The sequence below is a fragment of the Pinus tabuliformis genome, chromosome 7 (assembly GCF_031772625.1).
Source record: "Pinus tabuliformis cultivar Carrire ecotype Pingquan chromosome 7, CPIR1, whole genome shotgun sequence".
Lineage (NCBI taxonomy): Eukaryota > Viridiplantae > Streptophyta > Pinopsida > Pinales > Pinaceae > Pinus > Pinus tabuliformis.
Genome location: NC_142293.1, coordinates 1,472,566,963 through 1,472,594,763, shown reverse-complemented (window position 1 = coordinate 1,472,594,763; position 27,801 = coordinate 1,472,566,963). Strand labels below are relative to the sequence as shown.

Sequence of the window (27,801 nt, the reverse complement as noted above, 5' to 3'; positions counted from 1 at the left end):
CATATATTTGATACAATACATTGCTTCCAAATAATATTTGCCTCGGAGTTACAAATTCTATGATCAGAAGACCCTCGTTCGAGCCAGCATTACCCACGCTAATAATTAGCGTGCATTTGCTATATGGATCTGCTAAGCAGCAAACATGGTGAGTGTATTGACAGAGTGCAGGCACTGATACAAAATGGACTAAAACAGGTGCCCGACGAATACATTCAACCTCCAAGCCTGAGACCCACCATCACAATTCACAACTCTTCTTTATCCAACCAGGCACCGGTGATTGATTTATCTGAATTCCATACAAACAGTCTGGAACGAATCAGATATGAAGTAGGGCAGGCGTGCAGGGAGTGGGGTGTTTTTCAGGTAATTAATCATGGAGTGCCCACAAGACTTCTCGAAGAGATGAAAGATGTTGGGCTGAAATTCTTTGAGTGCCCACTTGAGGAAAAGTTGCAGTATGCCTGTAAATCTGGGTCAGCTGCCTCAGAAGGTTATGGTAGCAGGATGCTCGTTAAGGAGGACCAGATCTTGGACTGGAGGGATTATTTTGATCACCACACTCTGCCACTTACCAGGAGGAATCCCAGCAGATGGCCTCACCATCCACCTTCATACAGGTTAGCAGAAATGGAAATTTATTAATGATGGTTTTGTTATCCATAAATATGTAAGGTCCTTTGGACGAATTTATGTATTTTTGGCATTATTCTTGTGTGTTTTTGCTTCACACATCCAATCAATTAAATCTACGCATTGAACCCAATAAGACCAATAACCTCAATTTAATGCATTGACTCAATTACGTCATTTTATGGTACTTCACCAATAACCTCAATTTATTTATTTATTTTGAACATTAAAATTGTGCCATAAGCATGTGTTTCTTATTAAGAATATTGAAATGTTTCTGGGCATGAGGTTAACTTGCAACTGAGGTTAGTATCTGGTCTCATGTATGGTATTAAAGATAGATGTTACCTATCAATACATGACCTTTCTGTTGGAGTCTCAACAATGACTAGCATGGGACACTGACTTACTTGCCTTTCTGTTGGAGTCTCAACAATGACTAGCATGGGACACTGACTTACTTGTAGATACTAGCTTCGCTGAAATTAGCTTTGATCTGGAATAAGAGTTAAAATGACTTTTGATTGGCGAAAAGCTTGCCTTCCTTAGACATTAGGAAATAAGTTAAAGACCCAGAGGCATCTGAGAGGAGTGAAAGTCTGCTTTCATATGGATCACTAGTAAGTCATTATGTGGTGTTTTCCTTGAATAATGGTGATCAGTCAGCCTACATTCATAGATAACAATTAGTAATGGCAGTCCTGAGATCACTAATGGCCATTTTATGTGGTGTTTTCCTTGAATAATGGTGATCAATCAGTCTGCATTCACAGATAGCAACTAGTAATGACAGTCCTCACTGCCAATTGACAATTGAGTTATGTTAAGTTTTGCTACCTTTAAAAAAAATTTCAGAATATTAAAATTATCATCCAAAGTTACTATAAAATTTTATTTGCGTAATTTATCCTTTCTTTCAACATCCTTCATATTTGTTGCGTCCACCCTCTTTTTGCCTATTCAAGGTCCACTGTACTGAACATTTTGTATGAAAGTTGTGCTTGTGCCGACAAGGAATGCAAGCCTTTGTCCATCTAAAGAGCTTATTCCCCTAGCTTTTTATGTTGTTTCCTAAATATTCTGCTCTATTTTTGCTACTCTTTTCTCCTTTATTCAAGCTGTATTGCTTTTCGGTTCGGTGCTCTCCTTTTTGTTTGTGACCATGTTAAATTTATCAATTTCATTTAACCATAAGCAATGACTTTAACCATTTCCATATGACAGTAATTGAATGAAAGAACATTAGAAGTAACCACAGAAGAAAAGCCAAGACAAGAGAACACATGATATGGCTTAAGCTAGGGAAAAACCCCATAATGAAGAAAACCCCTAATCAATTCTTCTTATTATTATAATCAAGTGTTCAGCAGAGAGAGAGTACAATAGAAAGTCCAGACTGCATTATCAATAGAACATCCAGAGGTACATCCCATAGGTCAATAGATGATCCAATCATAGTAGAGATATAGAGGTAGAGATGAGAAGGATATACCATCCCTGAATAAGCCCTAGATGCACCAGGTTAGGGCTTGTGTCATACATCCCTTGTAAACACATCCATAACATCCAACTACTGCAGCTTTTCTTGTAGACACTCTGTTCTCCTCCTAATGCTCAAACCAGCCCATAAAGTAGCTCAAACAAAATGTTAAGCCGTCCCATCCTTCTTCACCGGAGATGACCTTCAATCTGCGGCTATTTCAGAGAGATAAGTTATGTGACATAATGTGATGGAGCACTTCTATATATAGTATTCGATGGGGATAAGAGAGGGCTAGATGAGCCGACATGTAGGAGAGGCCGACTATAGAAATTTGTATGAGATAATTTAAAAATCCAAAATCACAGTTTGCTTGACCAAATTAGACAATCTTTATATCGATTTTGGTCCTCTCAAAGAGAGGAATTCAATGCTGCAATTATCTTCTCATAGGAGCTATCCAAAGTGGAATTTGGCCCTAGTCGCCAATTTTAACACTCCCTCTCAACTAGGGAGAATTCCACCTGCCAATCCATCCATCATCATAGATTATCCTGTTATGAACCATCTACCCTGTTATGTTCTGCTCTGCTCTGCTATCCTTTGCTTTGCTCTGCTCTGCTATGCTTTTCTCTGCTCTTCTTTGTTGAGAATCTTCCTCCTCATCCTGAGAATCTTCCTGATCTGAGGAAGAATTCTTCACTTCTGTTCGTTGAAGAGGCATGACCAACGGATCCTCTTTCGACTGCTCCTCGGGAGGCATTTTGCGAGATGTTCTGAAAGCTCTGTCCTCCATGAACTTTACATCTCGTCGTACTACTACCTTCCTGCTCCCTGGAAGATAGATTCTGTATGCCTTAGTGTTCTCGCTATATCCCCACTAGATAGCCCTTTTCTGCAGTCTGATCTAGCTTCTTCCTCTTTTCTTCGTGTATGTGGCAATATGCTAGACTCCCAAATATCCTGAAATGATTGACTTCAGGCGTCTTCCCTGTGAAGACTTTCTCTGGAGTAATCTTGCCCAATGCCCGATGAGGAGTCTTGTTCTGAACGTAGATCGCTGTGTTGCATGCTTCCGCCCATAGGAATTTTCGCATATCTTGATCATACAACATGGCCCTAGCTGCTTTTACAATAGTCCTGTTTTTCCTTTCTTCCACCCCATTCTGCTCCAGATTGTAGGGAGTTGTCCACTCTCTTTTGATGCCCTCCTTAGCGCAATAATCAGTGAAGTCCTTATCGACATACTCTCCACCATTATCTGAGCGCAAAACTTTGATTTTCTTCCCAGTCAGATTCTCCACCAGAGCCTTGAACTCTTTGAATCGATAGAAAACCTCATCCTTGGTTTTCAGAAAATAAATCCAAGTGTGGTCATCAATGAAGGTAAGGAAATACTCGACACCACTGAGAGCTTTGACGGACATAGGTCTGCAGATATCCGAGTGTATCAATCCTAGTACGCTCTTGGCCCTGTGTTTGCTCCTAGGAAATGCCGCCTTGGCATACTTTCCTAGAACGCATCCCCTGCATACATCATCTCGTTCCGTATTCAGATCCAAAACTCTTATTACAGTGCATTTGAGAATTCTCAGAGCTCCATGGTGCAAGTGACCCATCCTTCTGTGCCATAGTTCATTCAAGTCCTTGTCCCCATGACTACCTATTAGTTCCATTGGTGATTCTAGTTGTAATCTATACAACCGATTACTTTTGATCCCGATCTACACTTTCTTTTTCCAGCTCGGGTGTTTGACGTATACCTTTTCCTTGATGAAGTAGATGTCATAGCCCTTGCCTTGTAGATGTGACACGGAAGTAATTTCATCCCCAATTCGGGTACATGCAACACATTTGTGGCATGGAATTGCTCTCCCAATTCTGTCTGAAAAACTATGGTACCCTTCCCTACTGGAGTACACTTTGCCTTGTTCCCCATGGTGATCTGAAAGTTCATCTTCTCTTCTCGATATTCTGAGAAACACTCCCTAATTCCCACCGCATGCCACGAGGCTCCACGGTCTATATACCATACTTTTGACGATGCAACACTAGTCATGCACGCCACTTCTTCTTCTAGCCTAGAAGCCAACATAGAGAAATTGAAATCTCTTTCTCTTGTGCAATCTTCTGAAAATCTGTGTGAGTCCCCTGAGGTGGATGCCTTTGCATCGTGGTCTCGACCCATAATTGATTTTCCCTTTCTGTCTCTGATTACTTGCTCTAGTACCATGTGAAAATTCTATCACTATAGCAATTGATTTACTTTTCCTACTTATTTCACCATAAGTTATTCATGAAATTACTTCAATAAACATTAAAATAAATACTGCTGTAGATATTACACCGTAATGCAGAAACAAACATATGCACAAGAATCAACACATTGACACAGTTATTTTGGACTAATGTCCCCGGAAAAACCCTATGTGGGAAAACCGGTGTAGCAAGGGAGGATTTTATTATTCAACAATTTTCTAGTACAACAGGGTGCCAAACTGGGTTACCCACAGATAGACAAATTTCCCAGCACTTCTTTTGAACCTAGCGTTAGCACTTTTGACCTTTGCGTGAATTGAGACCCTTTGCGTCAGCCTGTTGAGACTTTGCGCAGCCTCTCTGGCCTTCTGCGTCACTCCTGTAGCCTCTGCGTGGATGACGCGGGCCCTGTTGCCTCTGCGCAATCTCTGTTGCCTTTGCGTGGCTCCCTCTAGCCCTGCGTCTGCCTTTTCTGCCTCTGTGCTGATCTACCGTCTCTCTGTTCTGTACTTGCTGCCTCCTGACTGCTCTAAGTAAATCAGTTTGGTTCAATTTCTCAGCTAACCCCGCTCCAGAAATTGAACTGAATGGTCTCCCTTAGTTCATTCTCCAAAAGACCCTCAAGCCTCCTCTTATACTTTTGTCGTTGACAAATCAACGTCCGAGATTAAGTCCCTAATCAACGGCTAAGATTAGATCTGGCTTGATCCATGACTTTGGGACCATTCTAACATAGTTTTATATTAATACACATTAATATTTTATTTTCCCTAAGTTTAGACTTAGGGACTCCATTAAAAATATTAATTATTTTAATATCTCCCAAACTGTTTAGAATCTGCCCAAACCCTTTCTGGGTATTGGAGATCTCATGTGCGTTAGCCTCTCCACCAATTTTCGTGGCTAGAGCACATCCGATGCTACCCCAAATCAACACTAAGTGCTTATAAATAGAATCCCTGATGATCTTCTTGGCTTTGACTTCACCCTTCTTGTACTTTGTCTTAGTAGCAGCTAGTGCATTTGAAGGAGGTTCTGAAATCTTTCCCTGCACATAATCCATGGCATCTTGCTCTTCTAAAGTCAAATCCAGAGACATCTTCCATGCATGATAATCAAACTTATCATGAAGCTTATAATCAAACTTAAAGTAGGATGTGGAGGCCATTGAGACTTGTTCTTGATCAATGATTGCTCTTCACTCTTGCTTGGGTGTTGTCTTCACCTCAACTCTGATACCATGTTAATTTTAGGATAGAAATGGTATGTTCTATGCTTAGAGCAATTTTACTTCAATTTTCTTTATTAGCCCAATATCATATACAATATAGCAATCACATCAACATGATAGTAAAATGCAGATAGAACATAAACAATAACAGTAGAAGACAAGCCAACACGAGGACACAAGATATGGCACCATGTTAATTTTAGGTATGTTCTATGCTTAGAGCAATTTATTTCAATTTTTACAGTTAGCTCCATATCTTTTCCAGATTAGCAATCACATAAGCATTAAAGTAAACTGTAGATAGAACATAAACATAAATCGCAGAAGACAAGCCAAGACAAGAGGACACAAGATATGGTGCTAGCTAGGGACAAACCCCAATGTGGGGAAACCCTTGATAAATTCTTCTTCTATGTTCTTCAATAGTTCAGCACAGAGAGAGATAGTACATATACATCAGAAGTCAACACTTTGACTTGACAAGATAAGAGCAGAGATCTTCACCATGAAGATGACATAATGAGGTTGCAGATCTGATGACAAGGACTGCAGATCTAAACTTAGGTGATGGCATATTTCTTCAAGGTGATCCCATCACCATACTGCATCCAACCATGCTGCATCCAATCATGCTGCATCTTCCAGAACGATGTCCTTTTCCTGCAGTACTAGCTATCATTGCTATATGAGCTGGTGCATCAAACTTCAGTGCTCATCCTTGATACAGTCATGATCCAAGTTGAGGTTTCAGTACTGCCATACTTGCAAGACTGATTTGTGCAACCCTTAGCACAATCCATGCTGTTGGCTATGGCCTGTGGCCTAGCCCAGCAGCAAGTAAGGTCTACACATAGTACCCAACTATCTTTATCCTTGAACAACAATGTCTTCCAATCTTCGCCTAAGAGATCTTCTTAGACAGACTTGATTTACCTTTTGAGGATGCACCAGACACAGTCACTTGATGCATAACGTGGTCACTGGTTAGGGTATTTCTTCATTATAGTTTTGCCCCTCAAGAACAATGTCAACATGCCCAGAACAGATCTCAAATGAGTCATGCTGTCACCTACAACAATGTGGCATAAGGACATATCCTCTAAGCTATGATATGATTACTTTTAACTGTCTTTCCTTACAACATCTTAAAGTATCCTCAATTGCTATGTATAGAAGCCTCCCCTTTGCTGCGTGTGAGTGCCTTTTCTTGCTGCATAAAAACCTCTTAGATTGTGACCAGACAACGTATAGATTAGGTGACTTTCAGACCTGTGGCAAGGGCTCTTTTAGAGCTTCCTTAGACAACGGATGGAAGGTTCCATATATATCTCCTTGCTTCGTAAACAAGTCTCCTCTAGGACTGTGTATAGATCCTCTTTCTGACTGCGGATAACGAGTCTCTTTCTTGCTGCGTATAGGGTCAATAGACAGCGACTTCAGGACTTCATTTAGGGCCTATATTAGCCCTCCTCTCATCTGCGGATTGAGCCTTTTGAGACAGCGTATATGGGCTTATTTATGCTGCACATAAGTCTCCTCTTTTCCGTGTGTAGATCTCCTCATAAGCCTGCGGCTTACTGCGGCTAGGGCATCATCTTTAGGCCAGTGTATACTCTTAGTGTCTCTCCTTCACCAAAACCCAAAGATGTGGAGAGGACGAGATCACATGAAGATTATGTGTGTCAAATGACTTCAAGTCCTCTTCTATTTATACTAAAAACGTAGAGGCTGAATAGACATGAGTGTTGGGCTTCTGAGCCTACATAAGTTGCTGGCCGACTTGACAATCCGTCCATAATCAAAATAAATTCATATCTTCATAAATACTTATCGGAATCGGATGATCTTTAGATCAATCCTACGCCTCTCAATGAGAGGGATCCAAGAAAAATATCAGCTGCCATAAATAAGATGACCCACATGGAGTTTGGCCCTAGTTGCCAATTTTAACACTCCCTCTCAACTAGGGAGAACTCCATCCGTTGATCCATATGTCCGACTATACTATCTCTGCTATTAGTGCCCTGCACTTCTCTGCTCTGGTTTGCTTAGCTCTGCTTAGCTCAACTCTGCTCTACTTTGCTCAGCTCTGCTTAGCTCTGCTCTGTTCTGCTCTGCTCGAACTATGAAGAAGAAGTGATTGAGGATGTATCATACCATCCTCCACTGACCCAAAGTCAGTCTGGAGTGCGTACCACTTTCATTGGTCCCAGACCAGTCCTTTACTGACCCGAAGTCAGTTTCAGAGGGTGTACCACTTTCACTGGTCCCAGACCAGTATCATTGGTCCTAGATCAATGGAGGTCATCCTAGCATAGGGAGTACGATAGATACAACGATGCGTCCATCGATAGGACTACTATGGCCCCTATCCTCATTTCCTTTCTCATTGATTAGATGAGAGGTACTTCCCATGAGTCCTAGACTGTATGGGTAGGATGCCTCGACAGGAGAACTAATCATCTTGTCCACAGGAGAACGAATCATCCCGTCCAGTGGATGCCATGGAGAACTAATCATCCTGGCTCATAGGAGAACGAATCATCCTGTTCCACAGTCGCCACGGAGAACGAATCATCCTAGCCCATAGGAGAACGAATCATCCTGTTTCACAGTGGCCACGGAGAACAAAATCATCGTGGCCCACAAGAGAACGAATCATCCTGTTTCACAGTCGCCACGGAGAATGAATCATCCTGGCCAACAGGAGAACTAATCATCCTGTTCATAGCGCACCACCAGGGGAGGGTGAGTTGCCTTGTGGTCGTATGTTGCTCCAGTAAGTTCCCCAAGCCGCCTAGAGCTCCCAGAGCTCAATGTATGCAACATGCAGGATCTTTTTGCAAAGGGCTCTCAACGACTGCAAGTTGTTTGGGAAAGTCATAGATTTGACCTTTCCCCGGGGCTTTGACAAAATGTCCGTGGCCTATACTTCAGTCTCAATGTGATGGAGCCTCCCCGCTCATCGACTTACCATATCCCAAATAAGGCAGTATCTGATGTCTATCTGCTGGAGCAATCATCGAATACAAGATTCCTCAATAATCGAATCCCACCTCTGGTTGTCATAGAGAATCACAGTGGTATTCATCATGTGTACAAACAGCTCACTTAAGAGCTTCTGCAATGCAGCTTCACACGAGATCATACTCGTAGCTATGTATTTGGTCTTGGCGGTGCTTATAGCAACCAACTTCTGCTTCTTGCTTATCCATGATATCGAAGTAGAATCCAAGGAGAACCAGCACTGAGAAGTGCACTAGTGATCCTCCACACTACTTGCCTAGTCAGCATTCGAATAATCATGCAGTTTCATATTTCTGGCAGTGTATCTCAATCCATGAGAGATTTTGCCCCGAAGATATCTCAGAAGATTCTTGGCATCAATCTAGTGAGGCTCAACCAAATATGAGTTCACCATGCTAACTGCAAGACATATGTTCGGACGGAAGTTCACAAAGAACATCAACGCGAATGAGTTTATGAAAATTAGAGGCATTTCCCAAGCCTGGTCCGACATCACTACCATATAACTTCTGAAGGTTAAGATCCTCGAGGTAGTCGCAGGCTTGCAGTTTATCATTCCACATCCGAAATCCAACTCCCTCTTACTTTTGCAAATGAGAGGGACTGCACCTGTTAGAAATAGGTCGTCTTCATAAGGTGTTGGTATGAGAGGTCTATCTTCCACAACCTTCAAACAATGGTTTGGATTAGCTTCACTCTTAGTGAATCTTAGCTTCATTTGATAGCTATCAATCCTCTCATACTATGCCCGGGGAGTTTTGCTTCAAGCCATAGAAGGCTTTCTTCCACCTGCATATGTGAGATTCCTGATCATCAATCTCAAACCTCTCATACTATGCCTGGGGAGTTTTGCTTCAAGCCATAGAAGGCTTTCTTCCACCTGCATATGTGAGATTCCTGATCATCAATCTCAAACCCCTCAGGTTGTTCCAAACCCGTGGACCTGCTATATGAGGGGAATGGTTCCCTTGTAAGATTTTCCTTTGGTATATCTCAGACATGTACTTTCATGCTCTTTTTGAATTTAGGCATCCTTGTCACTATCTGACTCACAAACCTCCGGTGCTATGTGTCAATGGACATGGTCCCCAGTGGACTTTCTGCAATTTGATACAACCTTGAACTCAAAAACATCTTTGAAAATTCTATTTTCAAACACGTACCTTTCCATCGATGAGTGCCAACCTGTAACCTTTGACTTCCATTGCTGAAATGGACACCAGGTTCTTCTTGCGATCAGGTACATAAAGGAGATTCTATAAATGAATCGAGTTACCCTCATTCAATTGAGGGGTAACATTCCCTACACCCTTTCCGGGATAGGTGGCATTCGCTCCAAGTATAATCCCACGATTGTTTCCATCTCTACCAAAGTAGAGAGAGCACCCTACTATCCGATGAAGTGCCTTGAAGCACTACAATCAATAAGCCAGATTCCCTAAGAATCTGAAGGAGAGGGCCAATACAAGATAACAGTTCATTATCTTATCAAAACAACATTTGATTCTTCATACCTGGGCTTCCTTGCTTTCTTTGAAGAGTCGGCCACTTCCTTGATGACTTGCATTACCTGTCATTCCTTTGATCATTGAAGATGTCCCTGGAATGATTGTTATCTTCATTGAGAGATGTGTCTCTGCCACTCGGACACTCCTTTGCATAATGGCCGAACTTATTGCAATCAAGGCATTTGCCTTTCCTTCCACCCTTAGATCCGGACTTCCCAATTAAGTGATCTTTAGGTAGCCCATCAAAAACTTTCGCTGTGCCATTCTGATAATATTCTCTGCTTCGACTTCACCCTTGGTGAATTTTGAAAAGGGATGAGGAATCCACTGATCCTTTTGTCCTTTCCCAACTGTCTTTGGTGATTGCTCTTTCACTCTTGCTTGGGCATTGTCTTCACCTCAGCTCTGATACCATATTAATTTTAGGTATGTTCTATGCTTATAGCAATTTATTTCAATTTTTACAATTAGCTCCATATCTTTTCCAGATTAGCAATCACATCAACATTAAAGTAAACTGCATATAGAACATAAACATAAATCACAGAAGACAAGCCAAGACAAGAGGACACAAGATATGGCACTAGCCAGGGACAAACCCCAATGTGGGGAAACCCTTGATAGATTCTTCTTCTATGTTCTTCAATAGTTCAGCAGAGAGAGAGATAGTTCATATACATCAGAAGTCAACACTTTGACTTGACAAGATAAGAGAAAAGATCTTCACCATGAAGATGACATGATGAGGTTGCAGATCTGATGACAAGGACTGCAGATCTAAACTTAGGTGACGACATATTTCTTCAAGGTGATCCCATCACCATACTGCATCCAACCATGCTGCATCTTCTAGAATGCTGTCCTTTTCTTGCAGTACCAGCTGTCACTGCTATATGAGCTGGTGCATCAAAATTCAGTTCTCATCCTTGATACAGTCATGATCCAAGTTGAGGTTTCAGTACTGCCATACTTGCAAGACTAATTTGTGAAACACGTAACACAATCTATGCTGCTGGCTATGGCCTGTGGCCTAGCCCACCAGCAAAGGTCTACACAGTACCCAACTATCTTTATCCTTGAACAGCAATGTCTTCCAATCTTCTCTTGAGAGATCTTCTTAGACAGACTTGATTTACCTTCTCTTTGAGGCTGCACTAGACACAGTCACTTGATGCATAACGTGGTGACTGGTTAGGGTGTTTCTTCATTGTAGTTCTGCCCCTCAAGAACAATGTCAACATGCCCAAAACAGATCTCAAATGAGTCACGCTGTCACCTACAACAATGTGGCATAAGGACATATCCTCTAAGCTGTGATATGATTACTTTTAGCTATCTTTCCTTACAGTATCTTAAGGTACCCTCAATTGCTATGTATAGAAGCCTCCCCTCTGCTGCGTGTGAGTGCCTTTTCTTGTTGCATACAAACCTCTTGGATTGTGACCAGACAACGTATAGATTAGGTGACTTTCAAACCTGTGGAAAGGGCTCTTTTAGAGCTTCCTTAGACAGCGGATGGAAAGTTCCATATATATATCCTTACTGCGTAAACACGTCTCCTATAGGACTGTGTATAGATCCTCTTTCTGACTACAGATAACGAGTATCTTTCTTGCTGCATATAGGGTCAATAGACAATGGCTTTAGGCCTTCATTTAGGGCCTATATTAGCCCTCCTCTCATCTGCGGATTGAGCATTTTGAGACAGCGTATAGGGGCTTATTTATGCTGCACATAAGTCTCCTCTTTTCTGCGTGTAGATCTCCTCATAAGCCTGCGACTTACTGCGGCTAGGGCATCATCTTTAGGCCAACGTATACTCTTAGTGTCTCTCTTTCACCAGAACCCAAAGACGTGGAGAGGAGGAGATCACATGAAGAGTATGTGTTTCAAATGACTTCAAGTCCTCTTCTATTTATACTAAAAACATAGAGGTTGAATAGACATGAGTGTTGGGCTTCAGAGCCTACATAAGTTGTTGGCCGACCTGACAATTTGTCCATAATCAAAATAAATTCATATATTCATAAATACTTATTGGAATCGAATGATCTTTAGATCAATCCTACGCCTCTCAATGAGAGGGATCCAAGAAAAATATCAGTTGCCATAAATAAGATGACCCACATGGAGTTTGGCCCTAGTTGCCAATTTTAACACACTAGCCAGGGACAAGCCCCAATGTGGGGAAACCCTTGATCAATTCTTCTTATAATTCTTCAAAAGTTCAACAGAGAGAGTACAATTCACAATATTCACTTGCCCAAACTGATAAGTCAAAACAACAGAAACAGAAAGCCCTAACCGGAAAGTCAATCCAAATGTAAACTGTTAATTTTAGGCTAACAATGGTATGTTCTATGCTTAGAGCAATTTTACTTCAATTTTCTCTATTATCCCAATATCATATCTAGTACAACAATCATATCAACATGATAGTAAAATGCAGATAGAACATAAACAATAATAGTAGAAGACAACCCAACACAAGAGGACACAAGATATGGCACTAGCCAGGGACAAACCCCAATGTGGGGAAACCCTTGATCAATTCTTCTTATAATTCTTCAAAAGTTCGATAGAGAGAGAGTACAATTTGCAATATTCACTTGCTCGAACTGATAAGTCAAAACAGCAGAAACAGAAAGCCCCAACCAAAAAGTCAACGCTGGTCAATAGGGCTAAAATTGACCTCCGAAACAACTTGGTCAACCTTGGTGAACTCAACCTCCAACAACAAGATAATGTAGCCCAAAACAGTCTGAAAATGACCAGTCAAATTTGGTCAACAAAGTCAATGCAACAACCTAAATTAGGGCAGTCAACGCTGGTCAACGCAGGGGTCAAACTGCCTCGGTTTTTGTGCCTAGAACAGCGGCCTGCCCAAACAAAAGTCTCCCTCACAAAACCAAAGTCAAACATGGTCAACGCTAGTCAAAGTCAACCTCCTGAAATTTTGGCCAAGTCTGGTCAACGTAGCAGCTAGAAAAGACAGTCTTCCTTTTGCATGCGTGGAGAGAGAGAGGCCCAGAAATCTGTACCCAATCAAGATGAGAGAGAGAAAGATGATTGAGAGGAGATGCCAAAATGAGGAGGCACCTTGTATTTATAAGCAACGTTGAAGGCTGGAGGAGGCTAATTTGATGGCTGGCCGACCTTGACAATTTGTCCATAATCAAAATAAATTCAGAACTTCATTTGTACATGTCAAAATGGGTTGATCTTTAGATCAATCCTACACCTCTCAGAAAGAGGAATCCAAGAAAAATATCAGCTGCCTCATAAGAGTTGTCCAAAGTGATGTTTGGCCCTAGTTGCCAAATTTAACATAAACAAACCCAAACTCTACTCACTAACTCTAATCCATAACCCATAGAATTTTCGTTGTTCCTCAGAGATCAAATCCAGAATCGTACTTTTCTTAAGATCTGATTTTTTTTTTCCTCCATAGGGGCCGAAAACAATTGCAGAGTTGAGTCTCTCACATGATATGTGTTGGATTAATTGCCTTAAAATTGTACCATACGAGCCTCAGGGATTTTGTTGTCCAAAATTGTATGATTGATCAGTCAAATTCTTGCTTGGGCTTGACTTCTCCTAGCTCTGATACCATGTTAAATTTATGTTAACATGTTCTTCGCATAGGTTAGTTACTTCATAAGCTCATTATCAATTTCGTTTAACCATAAGCAATCACTTTAACCATCTCCATATTAATAATTATAGTAACTGAATGAAAGAACATTAAAAGTAACTGCAGAAGACAAGCCAAGATGAGCACACATGATATGGCTCAAGCCAGAGAAAAACCCCATAATGGGGAAAACACTTGATCAATTCTTCTTATTATTATAATCAAGTGTTCAACAGAGAGAGAGTACAATAGAAAGTCAAGATTGCCTTATCAATAGAACATCCAGAGGTACATCCCATAGGTCAATAGATGATCTAATCATAGTAGAGATATAGAGGTAGAGATGAGAAGGATATACCATCCCCGAATAAGCCCTAGATGCACCAGGTTAGGGCTTGTGTTATACAGCCCTTGTAAACACATCCATAACATCCAACTGCTGCAGCTTTTCTTGTAGATAGTCTGTTCTCCTCCTAATGCTCAAACTAACCCATAAACAATCCTGAAAACCAAACAACTGATATGAAGAGAAGTCTGCAGATAACCAGAGATTGGAACCCTCTCTAATGACCATCGGTGAAGCATGATAAGACCTGCGGCTGGCATGAGGTAGATACTAAAGGATTTCGGCTTACAAAAGAAGGGTTTTCATATCACAAAACCCTTCCTAATGGCTGCGGATTCTATCAGAATAACTCGGTTCTGAAGTGGAGGGTAACGGGAGCCCATAACAGAAATCTCACAAGCCAAACGTTCCTTAGGAGATATGGCCTCCAGCTTTTAGAGAATTCAGCACATAAAGTAGCTCAAACAAAATGATAAGCCGTCCCATCCTTCTTCACTGGAGATGACCTTCAATCTGCGGCTATTTCAGAGAGATAAGTTATGTGACGTAATGTGATGGAGCACTTCTATATATAGTATTCGATGGGGTCAAGAGACGTGTCCATTGGGCTAGATGAGCTGACATGTAGTAGAGGCCGACCATAGAAATTTGTACGAGATAATTCAAAATTCCAAAATCACACTTTCGCTTGACCAAATTAGACAATCTTTATATCGATTTTGGTCCTCTCAAAGAGAGGAATTCAATGCTGCAATTATCTTCCCCAAGGGAGCTGTCCAAAGTGGAATTTGACCCTAGTTGCCAGTTTTAACCAGTGTTGTTAAAATCGCGATTTTTTGAAAAAATCGCGATTTTTTCACCTTGCCGATCAAATCGCGATTTTTATACGAAAAAATCGCCTACTTTTTTTTTGCCGATTTTTACTGAAAAAATCGCGTTTTTTTCAAAAAATTGCGATTTTTTCGAAAAAAGCGCGATTTTTAACGAAAAAATCGTGGGGGCTTAGGACAGCATAGTTTTATAACTTTTTTTGGGTTTTTTCATGCAATGTTTTTTGAAAGAAACAAATAATTTTTGAGTGGGGTAGCTTAATGATCAAGTCTAGGCCCTAGTATGGATATGCTATTCATGGTAATGTTAAATTCTTAAAGTAAAAGTGACATTCTCCTTAATCTTCATTTTCATCCTTTTACTTAAATTTTTAACATTACCATGAAATGACTCAGGATGTTTGAGAGTGGTTCCAGCCTCATTGGATTTCATATGGAGAAAGTAGAATTTTAGATTTCATTTAAAATTCAGCAGACTTATCAGTTTTTCAGGATTTCAGGATTGGGAGATTGTAATGTTTCCAGGTGACACCACCTGCCCGGGCTACCCCTGCCACCAGTAGAGGACGTGGTCTACCTCCTATAGCTCCTACTTCTAGTTCTTCAACATCTAGAGCACATCAGACTCCACTGCCATTTCCACCTGCACGGGCACCAGCATCTACATCTAGAGGGAAAGGGAAAGCTGTGGCATTTTCTCGCAAGAGGGGCAGAGGAAATCAATAGGATTAGACATTCATTTTATTGTATATGACATTATGACATGATGAGATACATTATCATATTTTTTGTTGATATTTTGAGGCTGAGTTGGGACTCAGGAGTCAGGACTTACTATTCAGGACATGATTCAATGTTATGTGTGATTTTAGCGCTAGAAATGATATTAAACATCTTATATATTAGTTTTTTTTTATCATATTTATGTGTCAATGTATTTATTTTATGTTGTAGATGGTTTAGATATTAAAAAAATTGAAAAAAAATGAAAAAAATGAATATTTTTGTACCAAACGATTTTTTCCCGCTTTTTTCCGATTTTTTCCCGATTTTTCCGATTTGTTCCCCGCGCCGATTTAATCCCGATCGCGCTTTTAACAACATTGGTTTTAACAGACCACCCCTCAAGTTGAATTTTTTCATGCAATCTAACAGTCACTCATATTGCTCTAATATTACATTAGATTTTTTAGAACATATACATGAGAAGATACAAGATAGCCCCAAAATACGTACAACTTGGATTTAAAATAAATACATATTCATAAACAAAATCTGTCCTAAAAGTGGACATCTTTGTCCATGGTGTCATTGTTCATTGGTGAAGATGGTGGCAGGCCATTCACTAATATTCATTTTTCGTCGAGAGATGAATAGACAGTTGAAGCTAGGTGCAAGTGCTGGCTGAATTTGGAAGAATAGTACCTCTTGTTGCGGCAAGTTAGCTGTAATCACTCGCTCTCCCTGCAAGGGCAGTCTTGCCCATTCAAGTGAGCTGTTTGTGGTGCCTGAGTTGTAATGTCTTCGGACCAGTTAGAAATTAAATAATAGAGTAATGAAATGAAATTATTGGAAACACAGAAAAGCATAAAACAAGAGAGACACAAAGATACGTGGTTCACCCAATCTGGGCTACGTCCACACAGAAACAACCAGTCCTTTCTTTTATATTATTCAGCAAATTGAAGGGATACAACCTACAACACATCCACTGTAACTTCCTCTTCGCTCTCACATCTCCTCTCTTTTTCTCACAAAATAATACATAGTTGCAATACAATTCCCTCATATAAACTGAGAGTTTCCTTCTAGGGAAAAAAACCCTAAATTAACATAACTTCTACTATCAATTCTTCCACCTAATGAATGCTCCAGTTTGACTATGAAATCACAATATTTTACTAGGCAATTTTCTCAAAAAATTTGCTTTTGGGGACAGCATAAAAACATGCTACTGGCCCCCTGGACCCTCCCGCAGTGGTAGTGGGGGGAGCAAGCCCCCCCCACACCCCTATTAGGGATTGAGATCCAACCACGGTTGAAACAAGACCTTTGAATTCGGAAGATAATTAGTTTACATACCCAACACTTTGAGTTTAAAGCAAACATTTCAACAGAAAGAAAAGATAGTGGACAGTCAAGGATGAGTATCATCTTAAACCAAAATGGATTCCATCTAAACTTGTCAGAAGCTCCTAATAGAAAAGCAAGGAGGCCAGCTAAAAATGGGCATTGCAGCTTTTAACGCCCTAAGAGAACATAATTTTATTCTCTTCTTCCTTGTTTAGACATTTTAATTTAGAGTGACCATAATTATGGTTACTATTGAAAGTGAGAGATAGGACAGCAAAATGTTCTATATAAACACTGTACAGACAGCAGTAAGCCACAGTAAAAACTGGACTAGCAGGAAGATGACCAATATTGTCATTTGTAGTTTCCTATCTACGAGCAGGGATAGGGACAGGAACATAATTAAAGTAAGTGTACCACCTAACATTCTTCTTGTTCGTAATCTCCCTTGACTGGTATTAGCCAAGTCACAATGAGAAGATGGATGCCTGATAAGCATGGAGTTTTTGTTGAGCCCCGAGCTTCACCAGCAAAAAAATGATTGATTGGTAGATAGCCAAAAATATGCAGGAAATTTTGTCAAGTGTAGGGGCAGGAAAACTGATGCTGTGATGGTGTCTGCCACCACAACCTCTTCTATATCTGGTCCTGCTCCTTGACAATATGGCAAAAGCTTGACCAGGGGAGGTTTTTCTTTTTCTTTTTCAAGATTTCTATTTTAAAAATTCTTCTCTGATAGCTTCTCAGAAATTTCAAATTTCTGTTTAAGTTGTTTTCTGTTTTTTATTTTTTCCCATGCAACTGCAGCATAAATCTCTACCATCTTTGCCGTGCCACATTTCAGTTTTAACTGGTGTTGTGACTTCTTAGAAATTGGCAGCACATGCCTCTAAGCCAATTTATGTCTTTCTCTATTTTGTTCTTCAAACATTCGAGTTTGCAATAAATAATGATAGCTCTACAATTGCTTAATGGCAGAAAGAACTGCAGACAATCTTTTATCATTTGGACATCAAGAAACAGAAATATTTCTGTCATGAAAATGGGTCAGCTATCGAATGTCTGTGTACATTGCTGATTCAGTATATTTTATAACTATAAGCAGAAAAATTTCATATTTGATTAAGCTGTCAACAGTTGCCTGCTTGAGATATTCAGTGATATTCATGATTTGTAACATGCGAGAGTTGGAACCTTTTCAAGCTTTAGAGAACTTTCCAAGAGGAATGCTGAAAATAAAGAGAATCCTAGATTTCTACATGTAACTGTGAAAAGATGCTACAGAAATCTGTGAAGTACTTAATACAGCAAGAATATGAGAAAATTTCTGTCAAATGCAATTCTTTAGCATATTATTGCTTCAATATGTGATGCTTCCTCTCGATTCTAACTTATTCCTCTAATCCATAAGTTTTCTATTCATACAGGGAAACAGTCGAGAAGTATAGTGAGCAGATGAAGTTGCTTGCACAAAGGCTGCTTACTGCTATATCTGAAAGCATTGGTCTTCCATCTTCCTATATCCAGGAAGTAATTGGAGAACCCTATCAGAATATTACTATCAGCTATTATCCACCATGCCCTCAGCCAGAGCTTACTCTGGGTTTGCAAGCACATTCTGACATGGGTGCAATAACACTTCTGATACAAGATGAAGTGGGAGGTCTGCAAGTTCTTAAAGATGGGCAATGGATAACTGTGCAGCCTTTGCCTGATGCTATTGTTGTGAATTTGGGTGATCAAAGTCAGGTAATTTTATGGATTTCATTCACTTATGAAGACTTGATAATAATAATAATAATAATAATAATATTTGAAGGGCATGGCCTAGCCAGAGATCAAATTGATGTGTAATGCTAGATATTAGTAATCTTGCTAAACCCCTATTTTTCTTAATTTATCTATAGTTACCTTTCCTAAACGTGTTCTTTTCTTTGAACAATTCATGTTGCCTTATTTCTTCAACCATTCCCATTGATTTGGTTTTCATGGGATCGCTTTCATTTCAGAGAATAGCAGCACCAGGCGGTAATGCTATCGGTAAACCACTAAACTATACCCCAGAAGGGAAGCAATGTTTGTGAGGTTGAGATGCTTTTAGGAGTTAATTTCATTGTGTTTGTAACATCATAATAAAATTTTGACGTTTGACATGGATCCAAATTTTGCTAGCTACATTTGATGCGGTATTTTCCTTTTTCATTCACCTTTGCTTAGGTTGGGCAACATTTCTGAAGTCTTTGGTTGGGAGGAACTGCAGTACAGTTCTGCTCCTTCTAATTCCACTTTCTGATTGAGTCCCCGTCTTAGTCTAAAGGTGTTCAGTGTTAACTCCAAAACCACTGTCATCTTTATTTTTATGCTCTGGCTCCATCCTGTGTTCATAAGATATAAGGTTCATAGTAAAACACCTATGTCAAGAATCTCAAACCCCTCGGGTTGTTCCAATCTTGTGGACCTGCTATATGAGGGGAATGGTTCCCTTGTAAGATTTTCCTTCGGTACATCTCAGACATGTACCTTCATGCTCTTTTTGAATTCAGGCATCTCTATCACCATCTGACTCACATCGGGTAGGGCCCCATAAGTAGACCTTCGGTGCTATAGATGAGATGTGTCAACTGACATGGTCCCCTAGGGACCATCCTGCAACTTGATACAAATTGCCAACCCTAAACTCAAAAGCATCTTTGAAAATTCCATTTTCAAACACGTACCTTTCCATCGATGAATGCCACCTTGTAACCTTTGACTTCCATTGCCGAAATGGATACCAGGTTCTTCTTGCGATCAGGTACATAAAAGAGATTCTTGTAAATCAATCGAGTTACCCTCACTCAATTGAGGGGTAACATTCCCTACACCCTTTCCGGGATAAGTGGCATTGACTCCAAGTATAATACCACGATTGTTTCCATCTCCACCAAATTAGAGAGAGCACCCTTTTATCTGATGAAGTGCCTTGAAGCACTATAATCAATAAGCCAGATTCCCAAAGAGTTTGGAGGAGAGGGCCAATATAAGATAATGCTGCTTTATCTTACTAAAGACAACATTTGATTCTTCATAGTTGGGGTTCCTTGCTTTCTTTGAAGAGTCGGCTATTTCCTTGATGACTTGCATTCCTTCGATCATTGAAGATGTCCCTGGAATGATTGTTATCATCATCAAGTGATGTGTCCCTACCATTCAGACACTCCTTCACATAATGGCTGAACTTATTACAAACAAGGCATTTGCCTTTCCTTCCTCCCTTAGATCCGGACTTCCCATTGAAGTGATCTTTAGGTAGGCCATCAAAAGCTTCCATTGTGCCATGACAGAGACACCAAGGCAAATCGAATTCCTCATTGGCACCCAAGGAAAATTGAATTCTCTTATATGGCATAGTAAACATATCCATGAGTGAACCAAAGAAATGAGATAACTCCAGTCAAACTAAATCAAACTTGAACCAAGTGTTGCCACTTCAGATGATGATCCCAAAGATGCTCTGCACAGATCCCTTGGAACTGCGTGATTTCCTCAAGTGAAACTCGTAATCCTCCATGTTAAGTGTTAAGTGTAGAAGCAACTCGAGCTAACAGTGATAGAAGGCCCCATGAAAACGTCAGTGTAAATATTCCGTACAACATTCCTTCAGTACGTGAGTTCCTCTAATAAATTCTATTTTCCACATGTGCAACTGCTACTTTATCTCTGGGAAATTCGATTTTGCCAAATAATGGTGTATTTATGATGGAGTGTGTTTAGTCATCTTGCACATGTCTGTTGACTCAACTCTTTGACTTAGGATAATTCCCAAGTCATTTCCACATTATTTTGTCACATGGACTAATTTATTTATCTCTATTTTATTTAATTCTAGCATAATTAAATGCCACAATTTCTACTAAACTTAGGAAATGTGGGTTTTGAGGGTCCAAAACACATTATTAACCCCTCAAAGTATGTCATAGTAGAATGTTGAGGGTGAGAGGTGTAAATTTTATTACTCATACACCATACAACTTCTCTAGACTACAATTATTACAATTTTATTTGCAATTTTTGACCTGCAAGAAATCTAAAATTTTTAAAAATGACTACTTAGACCTAACCAAATTCCACAAATTTTTTTGTGTGATCTAGTATGGTAATCTACATAGACTCTAGACGCTAAGATGTATTAGGGGCTCAACTTTCAAACCGTCACCCCGACTTTGGGGTAAAAAGCGAGTGAAAAAATTCAGAAAATTATCCGCCTCTAAAAAAGAAGGGATAATTAAACAAATAAAAAAAACACTCCAAGGTGTACTCGTTTGCTTATCGAGTCCCAACATCCTAGGCTTGTTATAGACTCAAAACTCATTATTGCTAACATCACTTATTACAATTCCCTGTAGGGTGTGGAATCTGGGTACAAGAAAGATGATGAGAAATAGAAGTAGAGTTAAAAAACTCTGTTGACTGATGATATCTGATGGTACAAGTGTCCTCTCGATCATCCTTGGGCATGGAGTCTTTCATATAATCATCAGGTGCCACTCCAGTGGTCAACAATACCTATTACCCACCCACATGTTTAGGTAACCCTAGGAGAATTTTTTCTTCTTCTATGGTCCTATAGCCCTATCATGATCTACAAATAGCTAGCTTTAGATGCCTCACATCCTCTCTAGTTAGTGCATTCATTCATCTAGCTTTCTCATCCAATGAAGTGGGTCATCTATTGTGAGGTACATTAACCATTTTTGTATTCAAGTGCTTTCATTCAATGTTTAAAGGAATTTTAGTATGGATCACAAGTTGAATTGGATGGTAGAATGCGATTGGTTGTACACTTGTTCGTTTGTTTCACATTGGTCTAAGAGAGGCATAAATAAGAGGCTTTGATGATGGTGGCATTCCAAGTTATCCATACTTAACATTTTTCATCATTCCCCTTCTCTATTGTCTTATTTTTTGATTGGTTATTGTCAGTTGCTTATGCTAGTTCACTATTGACCTTGTCCTATGAGAAGAAGGGGTTGTAGTTACTCGAGCTTGATGCAATTGTAAGAAAAGAAAGAGCATAAGCCAGATGTTAAAATACAAAAGAATGACAAGGGATATAAAGCAAAAAAAAGCTAAATTATAGCATGAACTCCCTCTTATATAGCCAATCATTCCCGAGAGTACCCATGCATATCACACCTATCAAAGTAAAAGGAACTCTCTATGAACATCCTGGCCCCAATGAAGTGATAAACTACTCATGATTGAAATGGGTTACCTCATTATTATATGATGATCAATGAAGCTTGTTAAACAAGCTAACTAAGAAAAGAAAAAAGAAAAATATGGGGGCTGGGAAAAACAAAGGTGAGGAAGTTAACTCAGGCAATGCTAAGCACTTCTTAAGGCACTCATGGACAATAGTTTGATATAGCCTAGCATAATACCATGACCCCATTCATGAAGTAAACCCCAATCCACAATACCCATCACACACACCTATCTTCTAAAAGGGTTAGCCTAGGAATTGTTCCTCCCCTTAGGGTTGGAAGTACCTAATAGGGTCACGTAATAACTCTACCATACCTAAGCATGGTAACTTGTGTACATATCACGAGAAGACATTTGAAGATGATGCTTTTGTGAAGTAATTTGATGCCTTTAATGTTGAATATGGTCCACTCTGATACTCTTATGGTTCTCGTATCCATGATGTTGATCTCACTTGACTCTTTGAGTATGTATTATATATTTTCTCCCATATGCATCTGCCACCCCTTTAGGGATTGTATGATGCTTCTCTAGCACTTTAGAGAGGACATCTAGCCCCATTTGATGATGACACAGGGCACTTTGATAGATGATGTTCAACACTTATTGAGAAGCATTGAGCCTAGGATGACTTGGCACAGTTAAAGACACTCTCCCCTACCTCTAAGACCTTGGATGTCTTTCAAAGCAAAGACGTTACCTTGAGAGTAGCCTAGAGATGGTAGGATGCCCCTAGGCTAGGTTTGCACCTAATGGATTGATGTTACCTCGTTTTTGAGGAAATTTGATGATAATGATGACATGGGACCCCTTTGGAGGGGATGGCACACTATCCACCATGGTGACATCATGCCTTGACCTTCTAACATCCTCTTCTTAATGCGTGGAAGGATGAAATGGGCACCCGAATGGATGATGTTGGGTTGAGGAGGCCTTGCTTGATGATTAGGCATCCATTTGTTGAGGACACATGATTTTGGGATAAGATGTATTCTTGGAGCCATTTATTGCATTTTTCATGGAGAGACACCTTTTGGAGGATGATGTCACCCTTGTAGGGCATTTTGTTTACATGTGTGGGCTATTTTGAGGCACAATTCCATGTTATGTTGTAATTTTGGCTATTTTTGAGTTCGGCTTAGTGACTTAGTCACTTGGGTCATGAATTACTTCTTTTTGAGGCTTCTCAAAGCCAAATTAGAGGAAATTGGCCTACCTAGGCTAGTATAAGTAGGAGGTGAATTCCTATATTTCATTCATTGACACACTTGGAGATCAACTTGCACTAGTAAATTGGCTAGTCTCTCTCGTGCACTATGGAGCACTAGTGTAGTAAATTTCTCTTGGAAGATTTTTTTTGGATGGTTCTCTCTCTTGGATGTTTATTGGTGACTCTTTGATGATATGTGTTATGTTAATCTAAGTTATCTTCTTCCATCTTGTTCTTGTTGATGAATTAGGGTTTAATGAAATTTTCACCAAGATTTTGTTGATACTTTATGGCTTTAAAATATTTTTGCACAAGTTTTTCATCAAGTTTCTCTTGAGGTGACTTAGGTTTAGCACCCTCTCTTTCAATCTTTAAAGACGATAGAAGGACACTAGGGTTAAAGAGTTGAAGGACATAGGTTTGGCTCCCTTATTTCTTTGAATCCACATCCATTTCTTTTCTTCCAAAAATTTTTACTCCTAGACTCCATTACCCTAGATTGAGAAAGGCACTAGTCTTATTTCTTGTGCCAATTCTTCAAAAAACCCTACATATTTTCTTCTTTTATTCGTTCTAGGGTAAATTAGGGTTTAGTTTAAGCCAAATCATTTATTTTCAGCATTATTTGCAATTTTGCCATGGATATTATTGTCCTACGGTTAGGGCTTGTATGCATCTATTTGGAAAGTAAAAATATCATTTTACATTCATTTTTTAGCCCTAAATTACAATGTTCCACCAAGACTCTGGGACGGGGAGATGCACAAAGGGGACGTGTGGGAGTACCCTGAAATTTTAAGGAAATTTAGGGGGGGGGGGACGTCGGGGTATATATTTTCTTTCCTTTTTTATATATATATATATATATATATATATATATATATATATATATCAAATTCATATTCTATAATGAAAGCATAAATACAATAATATATACATATTTGAATTAAATAATAGAATACATTGATCTATACTCATCATCCTTACTAATACATACATGATTCATCCATAGACCACGAGATTCAATAATGAAATACTCTGATCCCTATTCATTATTCATTATTCACCATTCTAGAATCTACATTGATTTAAAAATTAAATTCATCATTCTAGATTCTAAATTGATTTAAAATTAAATTCATCATTCATCATTCATCATTCTAGAATCTAATTAGTACTAAGAAAAATAGACTATAATAGATACTGAAATCTGAATTCTGGAATAGTAAAATGATATAGCTAAAACTCAAAAACAGTGGAGTGATGAGTCTAAAAGTCACTCTAAAATACATAGAGGGCTTGGTGCTCTTGATTAAATACTAATTCCATACCCCCTTGTACATGACAAAATGCAATGGAAACATTGCAATCCATCGAATCCTGAATTCTTGAAAAACTGTTAACTCTGTTGGATTTTGAGTGAGATCTAAAATTCTACTTTCTCCATATGAAATCCAATGAGGTCGGAACCACTCTCAAACATTTTGAGTCATTTCATGGTAATGTTAAAAATTTAAGTAAAAGTGACATTGCATAGCATTAGTAGGGAAATATGGTCAAATACTAGGTTTTCCTTGTCATAAATCATAGTTTACAAGCAAATTTAAGGGCGGATGCATAGCCCATTTTGAGTGGAAGATGCCTAGGGGGGAGACCCCTGGGGGGGGGGTTGCCTAGGCGTCCCCCTTTTGGGGAGTTGTGTCCCCCACATTGGGGAAATGTTCCCCATGCGTCTCCCTAAAAGAGGGACGTGGGGGAACGTTTCCCTAGACGTCCCCCCCTCCCAGGTGCTGGGGTGCGAGGGGTGCGCGCACTCGACCCTGGGGGACGCATCCCCGTGGAACATTGCTAAATTATGGCTGACATATGGGGTTTATTGTGATGTTATATGCATTTCCCACCACGGAAAATTGCTGTAATAATTAGCTCTAATTTAACACTTCTTTATCATAGATCCCGGGGATTTTTCTTACTGCTGTTATAAATTATTGTTTGCTGCGATGTTTTAAAGCCCTATTTTATGACAACCAAGTGTAATTTCTTGATTGTATGTGTTTGGAACTTTTTTGAGCCTCTATTAGTTGACCTAAGCCTCCAGACTAAGCCATCGGAACCCTCCAACTCACTCTCTTGGAATTATAGCTTTATCCACTTGAAACCCTAATTATTGCATATTTATTACCGGGTGAAATCTTGTTGTAGAACCCTTAGGGGGCATTTAGCACAATTCAAATTGGGTTACTTGATCCCTGAGATCTACTAGGGAAGTCTTCCTTGTGGTGGATTGTGTTCAACTACATAAATGAGGGGAGTAGTTGCTAAGGTGATAGTGGTAACTCTTCCATTGTGCTCAATCCGGGTTTCTTAGTGAGGCTTTGCACTAAGGTGCTAGATTTTGTAGTAACTGTACCCGAAGTAAACCTTAGAGTCTTTATGGCATGAGGCTTGGTCAACAACAGGGCTCAAAGATGTTACAACAATATACCCATTATGAACTTGACATGTCACTTACGGGAGTGGAACTTGGGTGGGGAGGATACTCTCCATCTGACAACTAAGGGAAGACCCGATCGACAATCCAGCAGCGGTTACTCATAAAGACACTCAGGATGTGGGGCTAATCTTGCATGTAGAAAGACACCACAACATCGGAAAAATGAACTAGAAGATCATTGATAGGTGTAATTGGTTCATAGCCTGTTGGACCACTACAGCTAGCTTTAGTCTGTCTCGTTGGTTACCTAGATAAATCATCCTCTGTAAAAGTATGATGCAACCTTTATAGAGAGCACAATAATGATGTAATCTTTATAGAGTGTTCTCTGCTCTTCTTGGTCCATTTTAATCAATTGCATGATTCCAATGGTCCTATCATGTATTCTGTCCACCTCCACCTAGATGCTTTCCCACATTGCCTTCTGACTTTCAAAATCCTCCTCAACTTTTATCAGACCAGTCAATACATTCGGCATTTTGCAATCTTTGTTAAGTTGGATGCAGATATCATAGAGCTCTGGAGATGTGCTAATCACTCCATACATTTGATGCAACTTGAAGGTTTTCCTTTTAAGAATGGTTGTTTGAGATGTCCCTACTTTATTTCTTTAGCTAGAATGAAAACTTTTTGGGTCCAGGCATAGCCATACGAGGTCCTACATTTCAAAAGCTTTTGTAGCTTCCCTGTTCTATAGAACTGTCAAGACCACCACCATGATTAGTCTTTTGCCTCAATCTTTGCTTATAGCTAGGCTCCATCCTCTCTTTTTCTCCCAATTCTCTCAAAAAGAACCAACTGTTCTGGAAGATTCACCAACCTCCCTCTTCTATTAAGAAGGCAGCTGCTGTGGGAATGCCAATTGTTCCAAATGATCTGAAAGCCATCATTAGACTTTACTTTTCTATCTTGAGATTAATGTCAAACAATCCCAAAGTGTCAGCACTCATCATTATTATAAAAGTTGTGGGACTTTGAAAGGCAACTATCCTTGAATGGTGACTAAAAGTTGGGCTGTGATTATGCTCCATGGTCCTAAATGGCCCCCTTTGCTTTTTCACCTGCCAGTGTCAAACAATGTTCTATGGGATTAAGCTTGGTAATAACAAAAGGAGAGCTTATTTTTTTGCTGCTTCTATTAAATTCTGAAGCCTCAACTTTCCATTGTCCGTTGGTTGTTTCATATTTTGGAACTGTTTTGCAATTATCTAGTTTCTACTTTTTGTATAGTTTATTCTGTCTTCATATGCACAGACATTATCCATAGGACTTAGTTATTTGGTCTTGTGAATATTTTTAATATTTTAACCCTTATTGATTGTTTTGTGAACCATTTATGCTTTGAAAGATTTTGACAAACGGAGCATACAAGAGTGTGGAGCACCGAGCTATAGTCAATGCTCTAAGGGCACGGCTTTCTGTTGCAACATTCTACGATCCTTCGAAGCAAACGAGGATATGTCCAGCTCCAGAACTTGCTACTAAAGATTCCCCTCCTAGATACAGGGAGGTTATTTATGGGGATTACGTCTCTGCATGGTATACCAAAGGTCCGGAAGGTAAAAGGAATATTGATAGATTGGCAGTTGATAGTTAGTAAGCTTTTGTTCCAAAGCATCAGCTGCTCCTTCAAAATAATGTAATATTTGGATGTTCGAATCCGTGTCAAACATTTTAGAACTCTTGTATAAAGCATCAGTTGTCCTTTCAAAATAAGGTAATATTTGGATGTTGGAATCCATGTCACATTTTAGAACTCTTGTATATTGTTGTATGAATAAAACACGAATATATTGCTAACTAGATACATTCGTTCTTTTGTTGAA

General features: G+C 39.6%; 1 protein-coding gene across 1 annotated transcript; it reads left to right on the top strand.

Annotated features, from left to right (window-relative positions):
- Nucleotides 1-27,801, top strand: LOC149253362 (2-oxoglutarate (2OG) and Fe(II)-dependent oxygenase superfamily protein). Its single transcript, XM_089459892.1, has 3 exons — nucleotides 1-623; nucleotides 18,452-18,773; nucleotides 27,324-27,801. The coding sequence occupies exons 1-3, from the start codon at nucleotides 124-126 to the stop codon at nucleotides 27,570-27,572; spliced, it is 1,071 nt and encodes a 356-aa protein (XP_089316018.1). The 5' UTR covers nucleotides 1-123; the 3' UTR covers nucleotides 27,573-27,801.